The sequence below is a fragment of the Mauremys reevesii genome, linkage group 7 (assembly GCF_016161935.1).
Source record: "Mauremys reevesii isolate NIE-2019 linkage group 7, ASM1616193v1, whole genome shotgun sequence".
In the NCBI taxonomy this organism is placed as follows: Eukaryota; Metazoa; Chordata; order Testudines; family Geoemydidae; genus Mauremys; species Mauremys reevesii.
Window position 1 is genome coordinate 125020941 of NC_052629.1, and position 23192 is coordinate 125044132.

Below are 23192 nucleotides of genomic sequence, written 5' to 3' on the forward strand. Positions count from 1 at the left end.
CCAGGAACCCCCTGCCCCCAGGAACCCCGCGCTGCCCCCGAGCCTCACCCTGATTCCCCAGGACCCGCCCAGGAACCCCCTGCCCCCCCAGGAACCCCTGCGCTGCCCCAGAGCCTCACCCTGATTCCCAGGACCCGAACCCCTGCCCCCAGGAACCCCGCGCTGCCCCAGGGCCCTCACCCTGATTCCCAGGACCCCCAGGAACCCCCTGCCCCAGGAACCCCGCTGCCCCAGCCCTCACCCTGATTCCCAGGACCTGCCCAGGAACCCCTGCCCCAGGAACCCCGCGCTGCCCCAGAGCCCTCACCCTGATTCCCCAGGACCCCCAGGAACCCCTGCCCCCAGGAACCCCGCTGCCCCAGAGCCCCTCACCCTGATTCCCCAGGACCTGCCCAGGAACCCCCTGCCCCCAGGAACCCCGCTGCCCCAGAGCCCTCACCCTGATTCCCCAGGACCCCCAGGAACCCCTGCCCCCAGGAACCCCGCGCTGCCCCGAGCCCCTCACCCTGATTCCCAGGACCGCCCAGGTAACCCCCTGCCCGTCCCCAGGAACCCCCGCGCTGCCCCAGAGCCCCTCACCCTGATTCCCAGGACCCGCCCAGGAACCCCTGCCCCCAGGAACCCCGCTGCCCCAGAGCCCCTCACCTGATTCCCAGGACCCGCCCAGGAACCCCTGCCCCAGGAACCCCGCTGCCCCAGAGCCCCTCACCCTGATTCCCAGGACCCGCCCAGGAACCCCTGCCCCCCAGGAACCCCGCGCTGCCCCAGAGCCCCTCACCCTGATTCCCCAGGACCTGCCCAGGAACCCCTGCCCCCAGGAACCCGCGCTGCCCCAGAGCCCCTCACCCTGATTCCCAGGACCCCCAGGAACCCCTGCCCAGGAACGCTGCCCCAGAGCCCTCACCCTGATTCCCGCTGCCCCAGAGCCCCTCACCCTGATTCCCCAGGACCCGCCCAGGAACCCCTGCCCCAGGAACCCCGCGCTGCCCCAGAGCCCTCACCCTGATTCCCAGGACCCGCCCAGGAACCCCTGCCCCCAGGAACCCCGCGCTGCCCCAGAGCCTCACCTGATTCCCCAGGACCTGCCCAGGAACCCCTGCCCCCAGGAACCCCGCGCTGCCCTCACCCTGATTCCCCAGGACCCCCAGGAACCCCTGCCCCAGGAACCCCGCTGCCCCAGAGCCCCTCACCCTGATTCCCAGGACCTGCCCAGGAACCCCTGCCCCCAGGAACCCCCGCTGCCCCAGAGCCTCACCCTGATTCCCCAGGACCTGCCCAGGAACCCCTGCCCCCAGGAACCCCGCGCTGCCCCAGAGCCCTCACCCTGATTCCCCAGGACCTGCCCAGGAACCCCTGCCCCCAGGAACCCCGCGCTGCCCCAGAGCCCCTCACCCTGATTCCCCAGGACCTGCCCAGGAACCCCTGCCCCAGGAACCCGCTGCCCCAGCCCCTCACCCTGATTCCCCAGGACCCCCAGGAACCCCTGCCCCCAGGAACCCCGCGCTGCCCCAGAGCCCTCACCCTGATTCCCCAGGACCCCCAGGAACCCCTGCCCCAGGAACCCCGCTGCCCCAGAGCCTCACCCTGATTCCCCAGGACCCGCCCAGGAACCCCCTGCCCCAGGAACCCCGCGCTGCCCCAGAGCCCCTCACCCTGATTCCCCAGGACCCGCCCAGGAACCCCTGCCCCCAGGAACCCCGCTGCCCCAGAGCCCTCACCCTGATTCCCAGGACCCGCCCAGGAACCCCTGCCCCAGGAACCCCCTGCTGCCCCAGAGCCTCACCCTGATTCCCCAGGACCCGCCCAGGAACCCCTGCCCCCAGGAACCCCGCGCTGCCCCAGAGCCCCTCACCCTGATTCCCAGGACCCGCCCAGGAACCCCTGCCCCCAGGAACCCCGCGCTGCCCCAGAGCCCCTCACCCTGATTCCCCAGGACCCCCAGGAACCCCTGCCCCAGGAACCCCGCTGCCCCAGAGCCTCACCCTGATTCCCTGCCCCCAGGAACCCCCGCTGCCCCAGAGCCCCTCACCCTGATTCCCAGGACCCGCCCAGGAACCCCTGCCCCCAGGAACCCCGCTGCCCCAGAGCCCCTCACCCTGATTCCCAGGACCCGCCCAGGAACCCCTGCCCCCAGGAACCCCGCTGCCCCAGAGCCCCTCACCCTGATTCCCAGGACCCGCCCAGGAACCCCTGCCCCCAGGAACCCCGCTGCCCCAGAGCCCCTCACCCTGATTCCCAGGACCCCCAGGAACCCCTGCCCCCAGGAACCCCGCTGCCCCAGAGCCCCTCACCCTGATTCCCCAGGACCTGCCCAGGAACCCCCTGCCCCCAGGAACCCCGCGCTGCCCCAGAGCCCCTCACCCTGATTCCCCAGGACCCCCAGGAACCCCTGCCCCCAGGAACCCCGCGCTGCCCCAGAGCCCCTCACCCTGATTCCCAGGACCCCCAGGAACCCCTGCCCCCAGGAACCCCGCTGCCCCAGAGCCCCTCACCCTGATTCCCCAGGACCCGCCCAGGAACCCCTGCCCCCAGGAACCCCGCGCTGCCCCAGAGCCCCTCACCTGATTCCCAGGACCTGCCCAGGAACCCCCTGCCCCAGGAACCCCGCGCTGCCCCAGAGCCCCTCACCCTGATTCCCCAGGACCCGCCCAGGAACCCCTGCCCCCAGGAACCCCGCGCTGCCCCAGAGCCCCTCACCCTGATTCCCCAGGACCGCCCAGGAACCCCTGCCTCCTCCCAGGAACCCCGTGCTGCCCCAGAGCCTCACCCTGATTCCCAGGACCCCCAGGAACCCCTGCCCCCAGGAACCCCGCGCTGCCCCAGAGCCCTCACCCTGATTCCCAGGACCCGCCAGGAACCCCTGCCCCCAGGAACCCCGTGCTGCCCCAGAGCCCCTCACCCTGATTCCCAGGACCCGCCAGGAACCCCTGCCCCCAGGAACCCCGTGCGGCCCCAGAGCCCCTCACCCTGATTCCCCAGGACCCGCCCAGGAACCCCTGCCCCCAGGAACCCCTGCTGCCCCAGAGCCCTCACCCTGATTCCCCAGGACCCGCCAGGAACCCCTGCCGTCCCCAGGAACCCCGCGCTGCCCCAGAGCCCCCCTGATTCCCCAGGACCCGCCCAGGAACCCCTGCCCCCAGGAACCCCGCTGCCCGAGCCCTCACCCTGATTCCCAGGACCCGCCAGGAACCCCCCTGCCTCCTCCCAGGAACCCCCGGGCTGCCCCAGAGCCCCACACCCAGATTCCCAGGACCCGCCAGGAACCCCTGCCCCCAGGAACCCCGTGCTGCCCGAGCCCTCACCCTGATTCCCCAGGACCCGCCCAGGAACCCCTGCCTGCCCCCAGGAACCCCGCGCTGCCCCAGAGCCCCTCACCCTGATTCCCAGGACCTGCCCAGGAACCCCTGCCCCACCAGGAACCCCCGGGGTGCCCCTGAGCCCCTCACCCTGATTCCCCAGGACCCGCCCAGGAACCCCCCTTCTCTCCCCACAGGCCCCTCCGCACCGCCAGGATCCCCCCACCCACCGCAGGCCCCCTCGTGCCTCCCCAGGCCCCCCGCACCCCCCAGGCTGTGCCTGTGCTCAGGGCTGGATCCCCCCCGCCTGTGCTGCTGAGACCTGGGCCGGGATCTCCCCGCGTGGTCCCGCTGGCGCAGAGCCGCGGCGTGAGCTGGACTCACCCTGGATGGCCGGGCTGTAGGGGTCTCGGATGGGGATGGCTGGGTCCAGGACTCTGTAGATAACCTGAAATACGGGGAAAGGCCCCTCAGTCCCAGGGCCGGCTGCGGGACAGTCCCGGGGCCCCGGGGGGTGGGGGGCAGGCCTGTCGTGCTCATTTCACTGGGCCCCGGGGCCCGAGGGTGCTGCCCGGCTTGGCTCGGGCCCCGGGCCAGACGCAGCCCGGGGGAGCAGGCCCGGCCCAGCCCGGCCCCTTGCCCGTTAGCTGGGAGGCTCCCATGTTTGAGCGTCTCTCGGCTGGTGCCAGCCTCCCGGGGAGAAGGGACGAGGCTGGGGCTGAGCTGTCCCGGCCCGGCCCGACGAGCGCCCAGGAGGGGACGGGGAGACCGGACCAGCAAGGAGAAAATGCAGCTTCTGGCTCGGCTCCTGGCTTCCCGGGCCAGTGGGAAACGCCCAGGCGGCCGAGCAGCCACCCGCAGCCCCAAGCGGCCCGGCGCCAGGCGCTCCGAGCCCAGCTTCTGCCAGCCTCTCCCCGTGCCCAGGCCTGGCAGCCTGGCAGCCTCTGCTCAGAGGCAAGGGAAGGGAAGGGGGGGGGAGGTCTCCCTTCCCCTTGCTGTTTGGGATCCAGCTGGAGCCGGCGGAGGTGACGTCCTCTGGCTTCCTCCTTTGTCTGGTCGGGCCGGCCCTCGGGACCGGGACTGGGGTCGGGATCGGGCCGGCCCTCGGGACCAGGACCGGGGTCGGGCCGGCCCTCGGGACCGGGACTGGGGTGGGGGTCGGGCCGCCCTCGACCGGGACTGGGGTCGGGCCGCCCTCGGGACCGGGACTGGGGTCGGATCGGGCCGGCCCGACCGGGACTGGGGTCGGATCGGGCCGGCCTCGGGACCGGGACCGGGGTCGGGCCGCCTCGACCGGGACCGACGGGGTCGGCCTCCGGGACCGGGACTGGGTCGGGCCGCCCGGGACCGGACTGGGGTCGGGCCGGCCCTCGGGACCGGGACTGGGGTCGGATCGGGCCGCCTCGGGACGGACTGGGGTCGAGGATCGGGCCGCCTCGGGACCGGGACCGGGTCGGCCTCGACCGGGACCGGGTCGGGCCGCCTCGACCGGGACGGGACCGGTCGGCCCTCGGGACCGGGACGGGTCGGGCCGGACCGGGTCGGGACGGCCCTCGGGACCGGGACCGGGGGGCCCTCGGGACCGGGGTCGGGCCGCCTCGACCGGGACTGGGGTCGGGCCGGCCCTCGGGACCGGGACTGGGGTCGGGGTCGGGCCGGCCCTCGGGCCCGGGCCCGGGACGGTGAAGGCCCAGTGACGTTACGGCGGAGCTGGGATCCCAGGACATGGAGGGGATGAAGCTGACAGCAGGAGCCAGGTTTTCCCCCAGCATCTCTCGGAGGACCCCGGAGGAGAGCTGGGGGAACAGTCCAGCCCCATCTCCCAGCCCCGAGGGCGGCTCACTGATTTCCCGCCCCTCCTCTTCTCGTTCCCATGCGAGAGCTCAGCAGCACTTTGGTCTGCACTGACCGCGGGTGCCTCGGCTGCTCGCGCTGGGACACGCCCGCGCGGGCGCAGGATCTCCAAGGCCCGCGGTGAGCCCGTCGCCCAACCCTGGACACGGGCGGGGCCAGCCCAGGACCCCACTCACCTCCTCGCTGGACGGCTCGATGTCTGAGTAGCGGGACTCACAGATGACATCGTCCACCCTGCGCAGGGCGCGCGGCAGCGCCGGGAAGGCCGCAGCGCAGTCATAGCGTGGCGATAAACCTTCCAGGTGCGGCCGAAATCGCCGAGCGCGACCAGCATGGCCGCCGGGCGGAAGGTCTGGGGGAGAGACACGGGGGGCTGGGCGCACCGCAGCAGGGCCGAGTGGGATGCTGGGGGGGGCAAATGGGTGGCACAAGCGGGGCGTCGGGGGAGGGGAGGGAGCCCCCAGGGCATCGGGGGAGGGGGAGCCCCAGCCTGGAGCCAGGCGCGGGGAGGGGGAGGAGCCCCAGGGTGTCGAGGGAGGGGAGTGAGACCCCAGGGTGGTGCGCGGGGGGCGTCGGGGGAGGGGCGGGAGCCCCCAGGGCGTCGGGGGCGGGAAGGGAGCCCCCAGCATGGCGTGGGCGGGGCGTTGGGGAGGAGAGGAGCCCCAGGGTGTCAGGGAGGGAGGAGCCCCCAGCATGGCGTGGGCGGGGTGTCGGGGGAGGCGAAGGAACCCTCAGGGCGGGGAGGGAGAGACCCCCGGGTGTCGGGGGAGGGGAGTGAGACCCCAGGGTGGTGCGCGTGGGCGTCGGGAGGGGCGAGCCCCAGGGCGCCGGGAGGGAGCCCCAGCATGGCGCGCGGGCGTTGGGGGGGGCGAGGACCCAGGCGTCAGGGGAGGAAGGAGCCCCAGCATGGCACATGGGGCATTGGGGGGGAGGGAGCCCCAGAGTGTCAGGGGAGGGGAGGAGCCCAGCATGGCGTGGGCAGGGTGTCGGGGAGGCGAGAACCCTCAGGGCGTCGGGGGAGGGAGGCCCCAGCCTGGCGGGCGGCGTGTTGGGGAGGAGGGAGGCCCCAGGCGTGGGGAGGAGGGAGCCCCAGCATGGCACGAGGGGCGTTGGGGAGGCGAGCCCCAGGGTGTCGGGAGGGGAGGAGCCCCAGGGCGTCGGGGAGGGGAGGAGCCCCAGGGTGGCGCGGGCAGGGTGTTGGGGAGGGAGGAGCCCCCAGGATGTTGGGGGCGGGGAGGGAGCCCCAGGATGTCGGGGAGGGGAGGAGCCCCAGCCTGGCGCGGGCAGGGTGTTGGGGGAGGGGAGGAGCCCCAGCCTGGCGGCAGGGTGGGGGAGGGGAGGCCCCAGGCGTCGGGGAGGGGAGGAGCCCCAGCCTGGCGCGGGCGGTGTTGGGGAGGGAGGAGCCCCAGGGCGTCGGGGGAGGGGAGGGAGCCCCCAGGGTGGCGCGTGGGGACAGGCGGGGGGCTCCCGGGAGGCTGGCGTGTCCCCCATGTCCCAGGGGAGGACGGGTCTGGGCGAGGGGCCCCGTGCCCGCAGGGGGGTGGCCTGGCCCCACAGGGCTCCCCACGCCCGCCCCAGGCAGGGACCCACCTTGAAGGTCATGATGAGGTGGGTGAAGTGGAACTCGGCCTCCAGGTCCAGGCGGATGCTGACGTGCTCCACGCCTGCGGAGACGGGGCTGTGAGCTCCGTGGGGCCGGCAGTGGGGCCTGGGGCATCGTCCCGGGCGCTGGTGCTGCTGTGGGGCCGGGGCGAGGCCCCCTCCGAGCCCGGTCACTGCCAAGGACTCAGCCGCCTCCGCCAGGCAGGGCCCCGCGGCAAAGGGCCAGGCCAGGGTGGGTCCGGCCGGTGAGTCAGCGCTTCCCCGCGTGGGAGGGCCCCAGGGACCCCCAGCCCCACATGGCTGCCAGCCCCTCTCCTGGCTAGGGGAACACAGGGGCCGTTCGGCGTCAGAGCCTGGCCCGTCTCTGTGGCGGGGGGACCCCCATGGCCCAGGCCCCCGAGGCAGCCACCTACCCTGGGGGCTGGATGGGGATGGCTTGGCCCGGGGGGGCAGAGTGGGCCAGGGCTCCTGGGCCCCACACACGGGCCAGGCAGTCTAGGCAATGGGGCTCTCTGCAAGGGAGCTGGGGGGCTGAGGGACCGGGCAGGGCCTGGGGCAGGGCTGGGGGCAGGAGGGCTGAGCCAGGGGCTGGGGCTGAGCCAGGGGCAGGTGGGCTGAGCCTGTGGGGCTGGGGGCTGAGCCAGGGGGGCTGGGGGACAGGGCTTGGGGCAAGGGGGCTGACCGGGAGACCTGGGGCTGAGCCAGAGGTGGGGCAGGGCTGGGCACTGGGGGCAGGGCAGGCAGGGGGCCGGGAGGGCTGGGGGCTCACCATTCTCTGACTGCCACCAGGCCTTCCTGCGGTGGGGAGGAAGGAGGACGGCGTTCTCCATGCGGTGGCTGAGGGGGCCAGGGGCGTAGGGCCGCAGTCGCACACAAAACACTTCTTCTCCTCCTGCAACAGAGCCGCCTTAGCGACCCCCGCAGCCCGGAGCCCCGCAGCCCGGCGCCCGCTGCCAGCGCCCGCGCGCCCAGGCGCCCGGGCGCCCAGCCAGCGCAGCCCGGCGCGCCCTTGGCAGCCCGCGCCCGCTGCCCGCCCGCCCGCAGCCCGCCCGCAGCCTGAGCCCCGCAGCCTGGCGCCCCACCCACCGCAGCCCAATGCCTCGCAGCCCGGCGCCCCGCTGCCCGCGCGCCGCCCACGAGCCCCAGCCCAGCGCGGCACCCCACCGCTGCCCAGCGCCCTGCAGCCAGCGCCCCTGCAGCCCGCGCCCCGCCCCACAAGCCCTGCAGCCGGCGCCCCCACGCTGCCCGCTGCCCACCCACGAGCCCTGCCCGGCGCCCCTGCCCACGGGCGCCCCACCCACCCCACCACTGCCCGCGCCTCGCAGCCCGCCCCCCACCCCTGCCCGGCACCCCCACCCACCCGCCCCACCGCTGCCCAGTGCCCCTGCCCCAGCACCCCGGCCCTGCAGCACCCCACCCCAGCATACCCCTGCTCCATGAGTCCACTGCCCTGCAGTGCCCTCCGCCCCACTGCTGCCCAGCACCCCCTGCCCACGAGTCCACTGCCCCAGCACCCCCTGTCCAGGGCGCCCCCCCAGGACCCCACCCCAGCGCCCCCGTCCCACCTGCAGGTGGCTGACGATGCAGTAGGGCTGGGGTCCCTGCAGCCCACACGTGGAGGAGGCTTCCAGCCGCTCCGCTCGGCCCACAAGCAGGTCCCCGGTGACTGGGTAGCAGCTGCCCATGGAGCAGCCATGTGGGGGCTCGGGGTGCTGGCACAGGCCCCCCCCCAGCACTGTGGAGAGAGGTCAGAGCTGAGAGGGGAGCAGGGTCTGCACCCCACCCTGGGCGAGGGAGCTGGGGGTCCGTGCCCTGTCCTGGGGCACCTCCCTGCCAGCCATGGAAGACAGGGGGTCTGCCCCGTCCACACTGGGGAGCCGAGGTGCCCCGGCGCCCGGGAGGCCAGGCGCCCCAGCTGCCTTTGCCTGGGGATCGGGGGCGGCAGCGGGGCGCCTGCGCCCGGGAGGGGAGCGGGCGGGGCGGCCCCGGCGCCCGGGAGGAGAGCGAGCGCGGGCGGAGGGGGCTGCCCGGCGCCCGGGAGGAGGCGCGCGGGCGGAGGGGCGGCCCCGCGCCCGGGGGAGGCGCGCGCCCGGGAGGAGCGGAGGGGCGCCCGCGCCCGGGAGGAGCGCGCGGGCGGAGGAGGGCCTGGCGCCCGGGAGGAGCGCGCGGGGCGGAGGGGGGCTGCTCCGGCGCCCCGGGGAGGGGAGCGCGCGCGGGGCGGAGGGGGGCGCCCTGGCGCCCGGGAGGAGCGCGCGCGCGAGGAGGCGCGGCGGGCGCCCCGGGAGGCGCGGGGGGGCGGAGGGGCGGCCCCGGCCCGGGAGCGCGCGGGCGGAGGGGCGCCCCGCGCCCGGGAGGAGCGCGAGGCGGAGGCGCCCGCGCCCGGGAGGAGCGCTGGGCGGAGGGGCGGCCCCGGGAGGAGCGCCCGGGCGGAGGGGGCCCGGCGCCCGGGAGGAGCGCGCGGGCGGAGGGCTGGCGCCCGGGCGGAGGGAGCGCGCCCGGGAGGGGAGGAGCGCGGGCGGAGGGGGCGGCCGGCGCCCGGGAGGCGCGCGCGGGCGGAGGGGCGGCCCGGCGCCCGGGAGGCGTGCCCTGGCACTGCAGGGTACAGGCACTGATGGGCACCGGGACCTTTGTTCTGCCATCACCCAGGAACTGGGGCTCCCTGGCGCAGAGCAGGGCCAGAGCCAGGGGCTGGTGGTCACACAGACGGGGGGGGGGGCAGTGCCGAGGGTCTGGCTCCAGGCTGTTCTGAGCCCCCCTTGGCCACCTGCCCCTGCCCCTCAAGCAGGGCCAGGAATGTGACTGGCCGAGCCCCTTCCGCTGGCCGGGGCGGAAACAGCTGCCAGCTAGAAATAGCCAGGCCCTCACCCTCGCGCGCCAGGGCTCTGGGCCCAGCCGGGCAGGCAGCCAGGGGAGGGGTGGGGGCTGCTGACTCTGCATCCCGGGGTCCCAGGGCGCCCGCCACCCAGCCAGGACAGGGGGTGGCTGGGCCAGGAACCCAGGAGTCCGGGCTCCCTCCTCCCCGACCTGCGACGCTACTGTGCTCGGGGGAGGGGTGCAGGGGAGGCCCCAGCACAGTCCCTGCCCTCCTGCTGGGGGGGGTCGCTCACCCTGCCCCCCCCGGGCAGGCTGCGTTCTGGGCACCCAGCCAGCCCCCTCCCCTACCACTGAGCTTCAAAGACAGAGGAGAACCGGCCGCCCTGGGGTGTGCCCCCCAGCACGGGCAGCCATGCCCCCCGCCCCCCGCTCATGGCAAGGGGGCAGCACAGAGGCAGCCCGGCAGGGCTCTGGGGCCCAACTGGGGGCGAGGGGTGGCTGGCAGCTGGCGCTGGGCACAGGTAACAAGGGAGCGGTGGCCAGCGCCAGGCACAGCTGGGACTGGACCCAGGAGTCCCGGCTCAGGAAACAGGCCCAGGGCCCACCCTGCCCCACAGCTCCCTGCAGGAGACGGGGCCAGGCCACTGCCGGGCACTGACCCCCACGGGGGACGGGCCAAAGATGAGCCCCAGGGGTGCCAGTGGGGAATGAGCCAGCGCCACCCCCAGCTGGTAGCCCCACCGCAGCCCCCATGCGGGGGCACAGGAGGGAGGGCGGGAGCCAGCTGCCCAGGGGCGGGGTCCCACAGGACCTGGGGGCAGTGGGGAGGGCAAGTGAGGGGCAGGGGCCATGGGACGAGCTGCCCGGCCCCAGAGGTCCCAGGACCCCGGACACAGCGCATCTGGGGCGGGGCATCGCTCCAGGCCCCTTGGCTCCTGGTGCCCCCCCACCCCACAGCGGGCCGGACTCACCCGCCAGCAGCCAGCCCCACAGCCTCATCGGGGCAGCCCCGGGTCCCGCTAGTCCTTCGCCGCAGTCTCCTCTTCACCCTGCGGGAGAGGCCGGTGAGCCGAGCCGAGCCGAGCCGAGCCGAGCCGGATCCCCCCTCCCCCGGGGACGCGCCCAGCCCCGTCCCGCTCACCCGCCCGGTCCGGTCCGGCTCGGCTCGGCCCCGCTGTGCCCGGCCCGAAGTTGGAGAAGTTGGCGAGGGGCCGGAGGCAAAGTGCGGGGCGGATTCGCCGCTGGGATCCGGGGCCGCGGCCAGGGGAGGAGCCGGCCGGGGGCTCCCGGGGGCGGTGCCTCGTAGGGGGCCAAAGGGAAAACGGGACCCCCGGCCCGTTCCCAGCCCCGGGGCTTCGGATAGGGCCTGTCCCGGCACGTGCCAAGCCCCCCCCCCCCCGCACGAAGCGGCGCAGCCCTGGGAGCCGTAGCCCAGGTGCTGGAACTGGGGGGGCTGCAGCCCCCCCTGGCGCAACGCGGTTTCCATCATATCCAGGGTTTGCAGTTTGGTTCCCCGGCTCAGCCCCGTACACATTGCACCAGCGCCCCTGGCCGGCGGGCACGGCCCCGGGGAGCTGCCGGGCGCAGACGGGGGGAGCCGGCGGGCACGGCCCCGGGGAGCTGCCGGGCGCAGACGGGGGGAGCCGGTGGGTGAGGCCCCGGGGAGCTGCCGGGCGCAGACGGGGGGAGCCGGCGGGCACGGCCCCGGGGAGCTGCCGGGCACAGACGCGGGGAGCCGGCGGGCGCAGATGGGGGGAGCCGCCGGGCGCGGGCCATGGGGAGCTGCTGGGCACAGACCGGGGGAGCCGGCGGGCGCAGGCCCTGGGTCTGAGCTCCTGTCCAGGCGGCTCCGGCTTTTCCCCCGCGCTGGCAGGCCCGGCTGGAATGCAGGGCCGGGGCGGGGGCTGCAGGACAGACGCTGACAGCCAAGGCCGGATTTCAGTCAAGGGCAGCTGGGCCAAATCCCGCCCCCACCCCACCCGCAGGAGGGTTTGGGAAGCAGCGTCCCGTGCACAGGCCCCACCCTCGCCAGTGAGCCTGTCCCAGCGCCCAGCGAGGGGGCCCTGTGTAACCAGCCCCCACCCCAGAGGCAGGCGCCTCAGTGCCGAACCAGGGGGTTCGGTGAACTGATGGCTCGGTTCACACTGGCACCGCCGGCTCGATGCTGCCCCAGCCCGTGCCGGAGGGTTGGGGCTTCCTGCCCGGCTGCAGCATGCGGGGGGCGGGGGTGCCCTTGCGGGTCAGTGTTAAGGCTCCATGGTGCTGGAGGGCACCGCCCTGAGCTCCTGGTTCAGGCTGGCAGCAGCCCAGGCAGGCAGTGCGGCGCTGGCCACGCTTGGGCAATGGACGCTGGGGCTGGGCCCCTGCTCAGCACGGATGCGGGGCCCTGGCCAGCCTGGGACCCCGCCCTGGAAGGGGTGAGCATGGTGGCACCCGGCAGGGGTGCAGCTCACGCTGCCTGTGAGGCCCTGGCCAGCCTGGGACCCCGCCCTGGAAGGGGTGAGCATGGTGGCACCCGGCAGGGGTGCAGCTCACGCTGCCTGTGAGGCCCTGGCCAGCCTGGGACCCCGCCCTGGAAGGGGTGAGCATGGTGGCACCCGGCAGGGGTGCAGCTCACGCTGCCTGTGAGGCCCTGGCCAGCCTGGGACCCCGCCCTGGAAGGGGTGAGCATGGTGGCACCCGGCAGGGATGCAGCTCACGCTGCCTGTGAGGCCCTGGCCAGCCTGGGACCCCTCCCTGGAAGGGGTGAGCATGGTGGCACCCGGCAGGGATGCAGCTCACGCTGCCTGCAGGGATGTGGGGACTCCGCAGGCTGCCCTTGGTGGGCACAGCTTGGGCAGCTCAGTCCTTGGGCAAGGCAGCCTGAGCCCCACGCCAGGCCCAGCCCTGCCCACCCCGCTCACGCTGGCACAAGCAGGGCCAAGCCCTCGGGCTGGAAGCAGAAGGGCCCAGCCCAGAGCTCCCCTTGGACCAGCTCCTGGGGTTCGGAGCCTGCTCCTGCCCCCGCGGCTGGGGCCTGCCTGGCCGGCGCTCACCAAGCAGCGATGGCTCCAGTCCCGTGCCAGCCTCTGGCCCGGCCACCAGCCAGGCTGCCCCGGCAGCTGCCGCCTCTGGGCGAATCTGACGCCCCCACGCTGGAGGGGCCAGAGCTGGACTCCCTGAACGGGGGCTCTGGCTGCCCCTGGACAGGGTGGGGGCCGGGTGTTCCAAGAGCCGGTTCCACCCCAAAGGCACCGTTCAGTCCACAGTCTCACCCAGACCTGGCTGGGTTTGGGATGCAGCCCACACGCCAGCGCCTGCAGGTGGGGCAGGGGCAGCCTTGGGCCTGGGATGAAGTGGGGATTTATTCATCTGGTTACTGTCCTGTACCAATACGGTGTGTGCCTCAGTTTCCCTGTGTGCTGCACCATACTTGGAGGGTGGGAACTGGGGGTGTGATTTTTGCTGAGGCCCTCAGGGCAAGTGAGGCTGCCCAGCTGTTTGCAGCTGTGTAACCTGAGACCCAGGAGGGGGGGTGCGACCAGGTGACACCTTTTGCCCAGGAAGCGAGACAGAGAGGAGGAGCAGGAACAATGGGGGGCGGAGGTGGGGTGGCTGGAGGCTGGCAGTCTGCGTGGGGGGCTGCAAGGGGGGGAAGCCAGGCCGCCTGGCCCAGGACTCCCAAGATGGACTTGGCTGAAAGTCCCTGATTTCTGTGCTAACGAGCTCTGCCCTTCGCCGGGATCCTGTCGACTGATAAACCTGCTGTTTTACGCTGCCTGAGAGTCCCGGCTGCCTGCGGAGTGGGGGGGCAGGGCCCTCTGGCTGCCCCAGGACCCCGCCCGGGCGACTGGCTGCGGGAAGCACACGGAGGGGCAGGGGATGCTGGATGCTCTGAGCTCAGACCCAGGAAGGTGGAAGCTGTGGGAGGTTCTTGCCCTGGGGACCGTCTGCTCCGAGAGAGGAGGCTCCCCCAGAGTCCTGCCCGGCTTCGTAGGGAGCAGAGCCGGCATCGCCCACCGGCTCCGTAGGGAGCAGAGCCAGCATCGCCCAGGGCCCCCGGGGCAGAGCCAGCATCGCCCACCGGCTTTGTAGGGAGCAGAGCCGGCATCGCCCAGGGCCCCCGGGGCAGAGCCAGCATCGCCCACCGGCTTTGTAGGGAGCAGAGCCGGCATCGCCCAGGGCCCCCGGGGCAGAGCCGGCATCGCCTGGGGCAGAGCCGGCATCGCCCGGGCCCCCGGGGCAGAGCCGGCATCGCCCACCGGCTTCGTAGGGAGCAGAGCCGGCATCGCCCAGGGCCCCCGGGGCAGAGCCGGCATGGGGCCGTGGTCCCTTTGGGCGCTGGGGCAGTGCCCAGTGCAGAAGCAGGCACACAACACAGAGCAGCCAGGGCCACGGGCTTAGGCCTTTATTTGCAGAGTCCAGGGGTGCTACAGGTAGAGCCTGGAGCCAGGAGGGGCCCCTGCCAGGTGGGGCCTGCCCCTGGCTTCCCACTCGCTCCCTAGTACAGTGCTGGCCCCACGGCATTGCCTGCCCATGAGCCCAGAGCCCCCGGCTGGCTGGCAGCGGGCCCAGCCTGTGGCCAGGGAGGGCAGCGACAGGGCACAGAGCAGGCTGCCAGCAGAACTCCTGACTCCCCCCCTGGGTGGGCAAAGGGTGTGGGGGCTGGGGCATCCCTGCCAGTGGAGGGGCCTGCACGCCAGCTCTGAGCCCCACGGCAGCATGGGCACTTGGCTCTGCCCTCCCTGGGGCATTCCCAGCCCCACCTGCTGTGGGGTATGGGAGGGCAGGAAATAATCCCATTAATGTCTGGGGGGGGGGCGGGCAGGGGCCTCATCACACCATGAGCCTGTGTCCCCGGGGTGGCCCCTGTGGATAGGGGGTGTCCTTGGGGGGGGGCCTCTCTGCCCCGGGTCCCTGTGGGAGGTCCCTGTGGATTGGAGGTGTCCTTGGGGGGGGCCTGTGGATAGGGGGTGTCCTTTGGGGGGGTCTGCTGGGGGTGTCTCTCTGCCCCGGGTCCCTGTGGGGGGCGCCTGTGGCTCAGGGGTGTCCTTGGGGGGGCCCTGCTGGGGGCATCTCTCTGCCCTGGGTCCCTGTGGGGAATTGCAGGGGGGAGGGGGTGGGCACCCTCCACAGCTCCCCCAGGGGAGCCCCCCACTGCTGCCAAGGGCCCACTGAGCCCTTCCAAGGGTGGCCAGTGCCCAAGGTCACAGGCCCAGCCCAGCAGCGCAGAGGGGGCATGGGGGCAGCACAGAGGGAAGGCGTGGGGGTCCAGATGGGCAGTCAGGCCTGGGGGGGGCTGGGGGGGCTCCGTGGGGGTCCAGACAGTCAGGCTGGTGGGCGGGTCTGCAGGGGTCCAGATGGGCAGTCAGGCCCGGGGGTACCATGGGGGTCCAGATGGGCAGTTGGGCTGGCGGGGGCTCCGAGGTGTCCAGACAGGCAGTCAGGCTGGTGGGCGGCGGGGGCTCTGCGGGTGTCCAGACGGGCAGTCAGGCTGGTGGGCGGCGGGGGCTCGCGGGTGTCCAGAAAGGCAGTCAGGCTGGTGGGCGGCGGGGGCTCTGCGGGTGTCCAGACGGGCAGTCAGGCTGGTGGGCGGCGGAGGGGGCTCCGCGGGTGTCCAGACGGGCAGTCAGGCTGGTGGGCGGCGGGGGCTCCGCGGGTGTCCAGACGGGCAGTCAGGCTGGTGGGCGGCGGAGGGGGCTCCGCGGGTGTCCAGACGGGCAGTCAGGCTGGTGGGTGGCGGGGGCTCGCGGGTGTCCAGACGGGCAGTCAGGCTGGTGGGCGGCGGGGGCTCTGCGGGTGTCCAGACGGGCAGTCAGGCTGGTGGGTGGCGGGGCTCCGTGGGGTCCAGACGGGCAGTCAGGCTGGTGGGTGGCGGGGGCTCCGTGGGGGTCCAGACAGGCAGTCAGGCTGGTGGGTGGCGGGGGCTCCGTGGGGTCCAGACAGGCAGTCAGGCTGGTGGGTGGCGGGGCTCCGTGGGGTCCAGACAGGCAGTCAGGCTGGTGGGCGGCGGGGGGGGGGCTCTGCGGGGGTCCAGACGGGCAGTCAGGCCTGGGGATGTGTGACGTTATTGATATAATCTGGGACCATATAGAACATGGTTGCAACCAAGGTCCTGTAGTGGCACCAAATCTTATGTAAACGGGGGTCATCTAAGGTGTCTAAGAGCAGGCTCTGGGGTTGCTGGTTAGGATTGTGCTGTCTGGGTGCCGGTGTCATTTTGTAGTTGAAGTTATGAGTATTGGCTCTGTACTGTCTGTACTTCAAATTTGTGCTGTGCCTCTGGGAGACACCCCAGACAAGCTGGTGTTAGCTCTGCCCAGCCTGCTTGAGGGCCCATTAAGGACCATCAGCTACACAATTGACCCATGGAGAGGAGGCAGACACGCCTTGTGTGACGTTATTGATATAAATGGGGACCATATAGAACATGGGTTGCAACCAAGGTCCTGTAGTGGCACCAAATCCTAAGTAAAGGGGGTCATATAAGGTGTCTAAGACCAGGTTCTGGGTTGCTGGTTATGATTATGCTGTCTGTATGTCTGTGTATAATTTTGTAGTTGAAGTTATAAGTATTGGCTCTGTAATGTCTATACTTTGTTTTATGCTCTGCCTCTGGGAAGTGTCCCAGACAAGCTGATGTCAGCCCTGCATAGCTGGGTTGATGGCCCATTAAAGAGCCATCAGCTACACAGTTGACCCATGGAGAGAAGGCAGACACGCCTTGTGACTCAGCAAAGTATGCAGGGACTGGCCCATGTGACTCCAGACTCCATATTTTTGCTGTAAATTTCCACAGTGAAGACAAAGGGATTCTTACACCTGGAAAAGTCTATATAAGCCTGATGCTTTGTCTCCATCTTGTCTTCAATCCTGCTTCTGACCTCTGGAGGGACTTTGCCACAAACTGAAGCTCTGCACAAAGGACTGAAGGACCCATCCCAGTGGGGGATGTTTTCCAGAGACTCAATTTGAACCTGCAGTTTATGCCATCACTGCTGCAAGCCTGAACTAAGAACTTTGCCATTACTGTATGTAGTTGATTGCATTTAACCAATTCTACCTCTCATCTCTACCTTTTTCCCTTTGTAAATAAACCTTTAGATTTTAGATTCTAAAGGATTGGCAACAGCGTGATTTGTGGGTAAGATCTGATGTGTATATTGACCTGGGTCTGGGGCTTGGTCCTTTGGGATCGAGGGAACCTTTTTCTTTTATTGGGGTGTTGGTTTTCATAACCATTTATCCCCAGGACGAGTGCACTGGTGGTGATGCTGGGAGACTGGAGTGTCTAAGGAAATTGCTTGTGTGACTTGTGGTAAGCCAGTGGGGTGAGACCAAAGTCCTTTTTGTCTGGCTGGTTTGGTTTGCCTTAGAGGCGGAAAAACCCCAGCCTAGGGCTGTAACTGCCCTGTTTGAGCAATTGGTCCTGATTTGGCACTCTCAGTTGGGTCCCGCCAGAATCGCTCCGTCACAGTGGCGTAGTCGTGCTTGGATCCACAGAACCAGGTCAATTAAGCTTTGGGTCAGAACCCCACGCTATCCAAATTTTAACTTTGGGATTGAGAGTTTGGTTGGTTAAAGATCAGTGACCATGAGACAGAGAGACAGCCTGCAGTTTGATTATGCGCAAGAACTGGCAAAAATTCGAATGGAAGAGAAGCAAGTCTTGGCCCAGCTGGAGAAAGAGGCGGCTGAGAGAAAGAGAGAGGCAGCTGAGAGAGCGAGAGAGGCTGCTAAGAGAGAAGAAAAAGCTCATAAGGGGCGTCTGGAGCTGCTGGCTGCTGAGGAGGAGACTCACAAGGTGCAACAGGAGACAGCTAGACTCCAACTCCAAGTCAAAAAAGCAATGGAAGAACAGCAGAGACTGTATCCTCTTGAAAGTCCAGTTTGTAACAATGTTGGTATGTTGTATCACTCTGAGCAGTTGTCTGGGGGTAACCACATGTACCCCAACAATGCCACCTTTTATGTCAATGCTGTTACTGTGGGTTCAGTGGGGGGTGGCCCCATAAATTGTGGCAGTGCTATGTATGAGAGTGTAAAAGTCAATGGTAAAAGCTGTTTAGGGCAAACTATGGCTTCTAACATCACTCTTGTTAGAGCAGATCTGGTCAAAGAGGAAGATTATTTACCAAATCAGAGTGTGAATGTTGTGATCCTCTGTGAGTTTACTGTCCGTGTGCCTTTAGCCAGAATCCACCTTGAGTGGAATGGGGCTCAACATGAAGTGATAGCTGGCGTCAGGAAGTTATTGCCTAAAGATCTTTTAATTGGGGAAAATGTTACAGCTTTGTTCAGTCCAGGTAGCCAGTTACAGGAGAGGAATGATCTTAAACCTGTGTCTATTGTGGGCAATGATTTGCCTGAGGAGGGTTGCTCCAAAGGTTTGTCTGTGCAAAAAAGCAGTATTTCTGGGAATGAAGTTTCTGAATGTCTGTCTGATGTCTCAGAAGTGAATCTGGAGTTAGATCAAGAGCAGAAAGATCTCATTGGTGAGGAAAATGTTTCTCAGGAGCAGATTAAAGTAGATGGTCAGGTTAAATCCCTAACTGAGGAAGGAGAGGGTAAATTTGTAATGGGTAATGGATTGGTGGCTAGTGCAGCTTGTAGAAGTAAACCTGAAATGGGTAACTGTGATTTGCTAAAAGTAGCTCAGTGTAGTGAAAAGAGCAGCAGCTTATCTGTTGGGAGAGGCAATGTGCCTGGTAGGGAAAGTTTGCAGGAGACTAGGCAGCCTTGTGAGCTGATGGCTTTGTCTAATCAGCAATTTGGGAAGGGAGGGATAGTGGAAGATGAGTGTCCATATCCCTTACCTGTTTCCTGTGTGGAGAAATGTGACAGTGGAGGGAATGTGCCTGTGTCTGTCAGGAGTATTGACTTGCCTATAAAGGAAGCTACTCCAGTCTCCAAGCAGTTGTCTGTGAACAGCCCTGTGTGCTGGGACAAGGGAAGTAAAATCCCAAGCTGTGTGTCTGGTAAAGGAGAATGTGTCTCCAGCTCTTCTGTGTCTGTGGAGCAGACAGAAGGTGCCTGTCAGCCTGTAATGTTTGAGGGTGATTCAGTTGTCTCGAAGTTGGTTGTAAATACAGCTAAAGCCCAGGAAGGGAATGGTCCTGAGTTTGTGTCTGCTGGGGGGAATGGCACTGTAACTAGGTTGCATCCAGTTAGTGTCATAGCAAAATCCCAGAGAACAGACAATTCTGGTGCTTGTAGTTTGCCAGTTGCTAATGTGTGGTTGGAAAAGGGTGCAGCAACTCTGTCTGATCAGGGTGATACCCCAGCCAGGGCACAAGGAGAGCATAAAGGTGATTTAATTGTGTTACCGACTGACAGTTTGACAACTTGTAGCAAGAAGGAAAAGATTCCTGAACTTGTTCATGGCCAAGGGAAGGAGACTACTTCTGACCTGTTATCTAGAAAGTCTGTAGCATCTGTGGTTGCTCAGGGAAGTGTTCCTTTAGAGCAAGCCCTAGGTGAAGAGGGGAAGGGCAGAATTTCTGAGAGGGGTGAATTGCTGCTTAGAGAAGCTCCTAGGGAAAGGAATCCTCATGGTAGCCTGTGCAAGCAGTTTACTGCAACTGAAGGGTGTAAAAGTGATTTAATCAAGAAAGTTTCAGTTCCTAACAGCCAGAAATTTTCTGTTGTGAATGGATCCACTGACTTTCCTTTTGAGAGATCCAGTGTGGGCAGCTTTGAAAAGGTCTCAGGTGGAGTAGAAGCTGTTAAGGAAGTTGAGCAGCCCTATAACCACCTGGCTGTGTGTGGCCAGCTTGTTGGTGGGGAGACAATGCTGTTGGGACAGGAATGTCTCCATGCTGAATCTGTAAGTGAGCAGTCTGTGCTTCAGGATCTGAGGACAGATTCAGTTACTGGTGTTTCAGGGCAGAACAGTTGTATGGCTAAATGCTTGAGGAGGCAGGGGAGAGCAAGCCAGCTCTCACCCTCAGACTCTTTGGATTTGTGTGGTATCTCTGTAAGACAAAGTCCAGCCGTGGAATCCATAGCAGCTAAGAAGTTAAAAGCGAGTGTCTGTGTTGATGCGAATTACTTGGCTGGCAGGGAGAAGAAAGACTTGCTAATAGCTGTTAGCACAGAGGGCCCACCCCATCAGCCCGTGATCTCTGTTAAGCAAGAGAAATCAGGGTTTAGTCCGGAAGAACAAGAAGGAAAGAGAAGACTGAATTTTGCAAAGGGAACCCACAGGTTAACCCTAAAATGCCCAAATTCCAATGGTATTGAGCCAAGGGTGTGGCATGACAAACATGATTGTAAATGGACACTTGCAATGAATTTGTTGTTATTGCTAATGCTAATTTTTGTAACTAATGTGTTGATATGGCCAAGAACTGTAACAATGTACAATGTGCCTAATCTTTTGGAAAATCCCTTAAACATGTTGAAAGGAATACATGAAAACACACTTTATGTTAAAGGGCCTTGCTATACTGATGTTTCACAGTTAATGCATGTAAACAGTGTTGGAACTTTTCACAGGGGAAAATACATTCCAAACCTGATGTGCTGTATGAAAGGGGAAACTGAGGCACACTACCATATTGCTTTCATGGCTAAATGCCAAGATTCCTGTACTATGAACAACCTCTATATCTACATTGGTTTAATGTTATTTGGGTTCAAAATATTGGCCAGAACTGGTATGGATAAAGTAGCTATTTTCTTTAGCTCTTGGCAAGATCACATGAAACATACAGGAACCATGCTGCAAAAGCTAACCAAGTTATACCTTAAGTTTGTAAAGAGATCCATTCATGTTATTGAACATGACTTTGATAAACCATTTCGGTTATACGCTGGTACGGCCTCTAGCCCAACACTAGCTGTAGTGAGACAGACCCAAGGAAAGGGGCTCTTGGGATGCAGTCAGCGATGTTTTGTCATCCCTTCCTGCATCAATTTTGCGTTGGGGGTGTGACGTTATTGATATAAATGGGGACCATATAGAACATGGGTTGCAACCAAGGTCCTGTAGTGGCACCAAATCCTAAGTAAAGGGGTCATATAAGGTGTCTAAGACCAGGTTCTGGGTTGCTGGTTATGATTATGCTGTCTGTATGTCTGTGTATAATTTTGTAGTTGAAGTTATAAGTATTGGCTCTGTAATGTCTATACTTTGTTTTATGCTCTGCCTCTGGGAAGTGTCCCAGACAAGCTGATGTCAGCCCTGCATAGCTGGGTTGATGGCCCATTAAGAGCCATCAGCTACACAGTTGACCCATGGAGAGAAGGCAGACACGCCTTGTGACTCAGCAAAGTATGCAGGGACTGGCCCATGTGACTCCAGACTCCATATTTTTGCTGTAAATTTCCACAGTGAAGACAAAGGGATTCTTACACCTGGAAAAGTCTATATAAGCCTGATGCTTTGTCTCCATCTTGTCTTCAATCCTGCTTCTGACCTCTGGAGGGACTTTGCCACAAACTGAAGCTCTGCACAAAGGACTGAAGGACCCATCCCAGTGGGGGATGTTTTCCAGAGACTCAATTTGAACCTGCAGTTTATGCCATCACTGCTGCAAGCCTGAACTAAGAACTTTGCCATTACTGTATGTAGTTGATTGCATTTAACCAATTCTACCTCTCATCTCTACCTTTTTCCCTTTGTAAATAAACCTTTAGATTTTAGATTCTAAAGGATTGGCAACAGCGTGATTTGTGGGTAAGATCTGATGTGTATATTGACCTGGGTCTGGGGCTTGGTCCTTTGGGATCGAGGGAACCTTTTTCTTTTATTGGGGTGTTGGTTTTCATAACCATTTATCCCCAGGACGAGTGCACTGGTGGTGATGCTGGGAGACTGGAGTGTCTAAGGAAATTGCTTGTGTGACTTGTGGTAAGCCAGTGGGGTGAGACCAAAGTCCTTTTTGTCTGGCTGGTTTGGTTTGCCTTAGAGGCGGAAAAACCCCAGCCTAGGGCTGTAACTGCCCTGTTTGAGCAATTGGTCCTGATTTGGCACTCTCAGTTGGGTCCCGCCAGAATCGCTCCGTCACACCTTGTGACTCAGCAAAGTGCAGGGACTGGCCCATGTGACTCCAGACTCCATTTTGCTGTAAAATTCCACAGTGAGGACAAAGAGGCTCTTACACCTGGAAAAGCCTATATAAGGCTGATGCCTCATCTCCATCTTGTCTTCAATCCTGCTTCTTACCTCTGGAGGGACTTTGCTACAAGCTGAAGCTCTGCACAAAGGACTGAATGACCCATCCCAGCGGGGGATGTTCCAGAGACTTGATTTGAACCTGCAGTTTATTCTGTTACTGCTGCAAGCCTGAACCAAGAACTTTGCCATCACTGTCTGTAACTGATTCCATTTAACCAGTTCTACCTCTCAGCTCTAGCTTTTCCCCTTTATGAATAAACCTTTAGATTTTAGATTCTAAAGGATTGGCACCAGCGTGATTTGGGGGTAAGATCTGATGTGTATATTGACCTGGGTCTGGGGCTTGGTCCTTTGGGATCGAGGGAACCTTTTTCTTTTATTGGGGTGTTGGTTTTCATAACCATTCATCCCCAGGACGAGTGCACTGGTGGGGATACTGGGAAACTGGAGTGTCTAAGGGAATTGCTTGTGTGACTTGTGGTTAGCCAGTGGGGTGAGACCAAAGTCCTTTTTGTCCGGCTGGTTTGGTGCCTTAGAGGTGGAAAAGCCCCAGCCTGGGGCTGTGACTGCCCTGTTGGAGCGATTTGTCCTGAACTGGCACCTCAGTTGGGTCCCGCCAGAACTGCATCGTCACAGGGGGCCAGCGGGGGGGCACCACGGGGGTCCTGACAGGCAGTCGGGGCGGCGGGCAGCACCCGGGCACTAGCAGGTGGCGTAGGCGTTGGCCTTCTCCCGGATCTCCTCCAGAAGCCCGGAGACGCGTCTCTCCAGCGCCTGCAGCTGCCTGGCCTTGGCCTCCAGCAGCTCCTCGCCGGCCCCAAAGCGCCGCTCCAGCTCTGCAGACAGGCGGAGACCGCAGTGAGCCCCCCCGCCATGCCCCCCCGGGCCCACAGCCAGCTCGGCCTGCAGCCCCCCGCACCACGTGCCCATACCCCTCCCAAGTGCCCGTCTGAATGGGGGGCAGCAGGGCCCCCGGCGAGTGGGGCTGGGCACGGCTCCTGCCACCCCCAGCCGCGCGCCCGCCCCGGGTACCTTCCAGCTTCCTCTGGCTGCCGCTGGCCTTGTCCAGGAGCTGCTGGGCATCCTGCAGGAGCCGCGTCACCCGGAGCAGCGCCGCGCCCGAGGCCCCGGCCAGCCCGCCCACCTGGCTCTTCAGCACCGCGTAGCGCGGTGTCACCGCTGCCAGCGCCTGGGGCAGAGGGGCACAGGCTGACACCCAGCGCCAGGCCCACTGCCCCCAGTGCTGAGCAGACTGGTGGGTGTAGGTTGGGGGGAGGGGGAGGGGGAGGGCGCTGTGTGGGGGCAGGGTGCTGTGCGGGGAGGGAAGGCAGGGGCTGGGGAGGGGCGGGCGCTGTGTGGGGAGGGGTGGAGGGGCGGGCGCTGTGCGGGAGGGGAGGGCAGGGGCTGGGAGGAGGGGCGGGCGCTGTGCGGGGAGGGGAGGGCAGGGGCTGGGAGGAGGGGCGCGCGGGGAGGGGAGGGCAGGGGCTGGGAGGAGGGGCGGGCGCTGTGTGGGGAGGAGGGCAGGG

General features: G+C 66.0%; 2 protein-coding genes across 2 annotated transcripts in view; both read right to left on the reverse strand.

Moving 5' to 3' along the window:
* LOC120368916 (laminin subunit beta-2-like) overlaps positions 1-11462 on the reverse strand; it is a 49031-nt gene extending 37569 nt beyond the window's left edge. The window contains 9 exon segments of the mRNA XM_039481649.1: positions 3681-3746; positions 5326-5433; positions 5436-5502; positions 6741-6814; positions 7522-7617; positions 7620-7644; positions 8318-8487; positions 10538-10615; positions 11364-11462. Of these exon segments, the coding sequence (XP_039337583.1) occupies positions 3681-3746; positions 5326-5433; positions 5436-5502; positions 6741-6814; positions 7522-7617; positions 7620-7644; positions 8318-8487; positions 10538-10565 (634 nt within the window). The 5' untranslated portion in view covers positions 10566-10615; positions 11364-11462.
* Positions 11463-22305: 10843 nt separating this feature from the next.
* The window catches only part of LOC120369413 (laminin subunit beta-2-like), a 49449-nt gene continuing 48562 nt past the window's right edge, over positions 22306-23192 (reverse strand). Inside the window, 2 exon segments of the mRNA XM_039482685.1 lie at positions 22306-22502; positions 22699-22855. Coding sequence (XP_039338619.1) covers positions 22369-22502; positions 22699-22855 — 291 coding nt within the window. The 3' untranslated portion in view covers positions 22306-22368.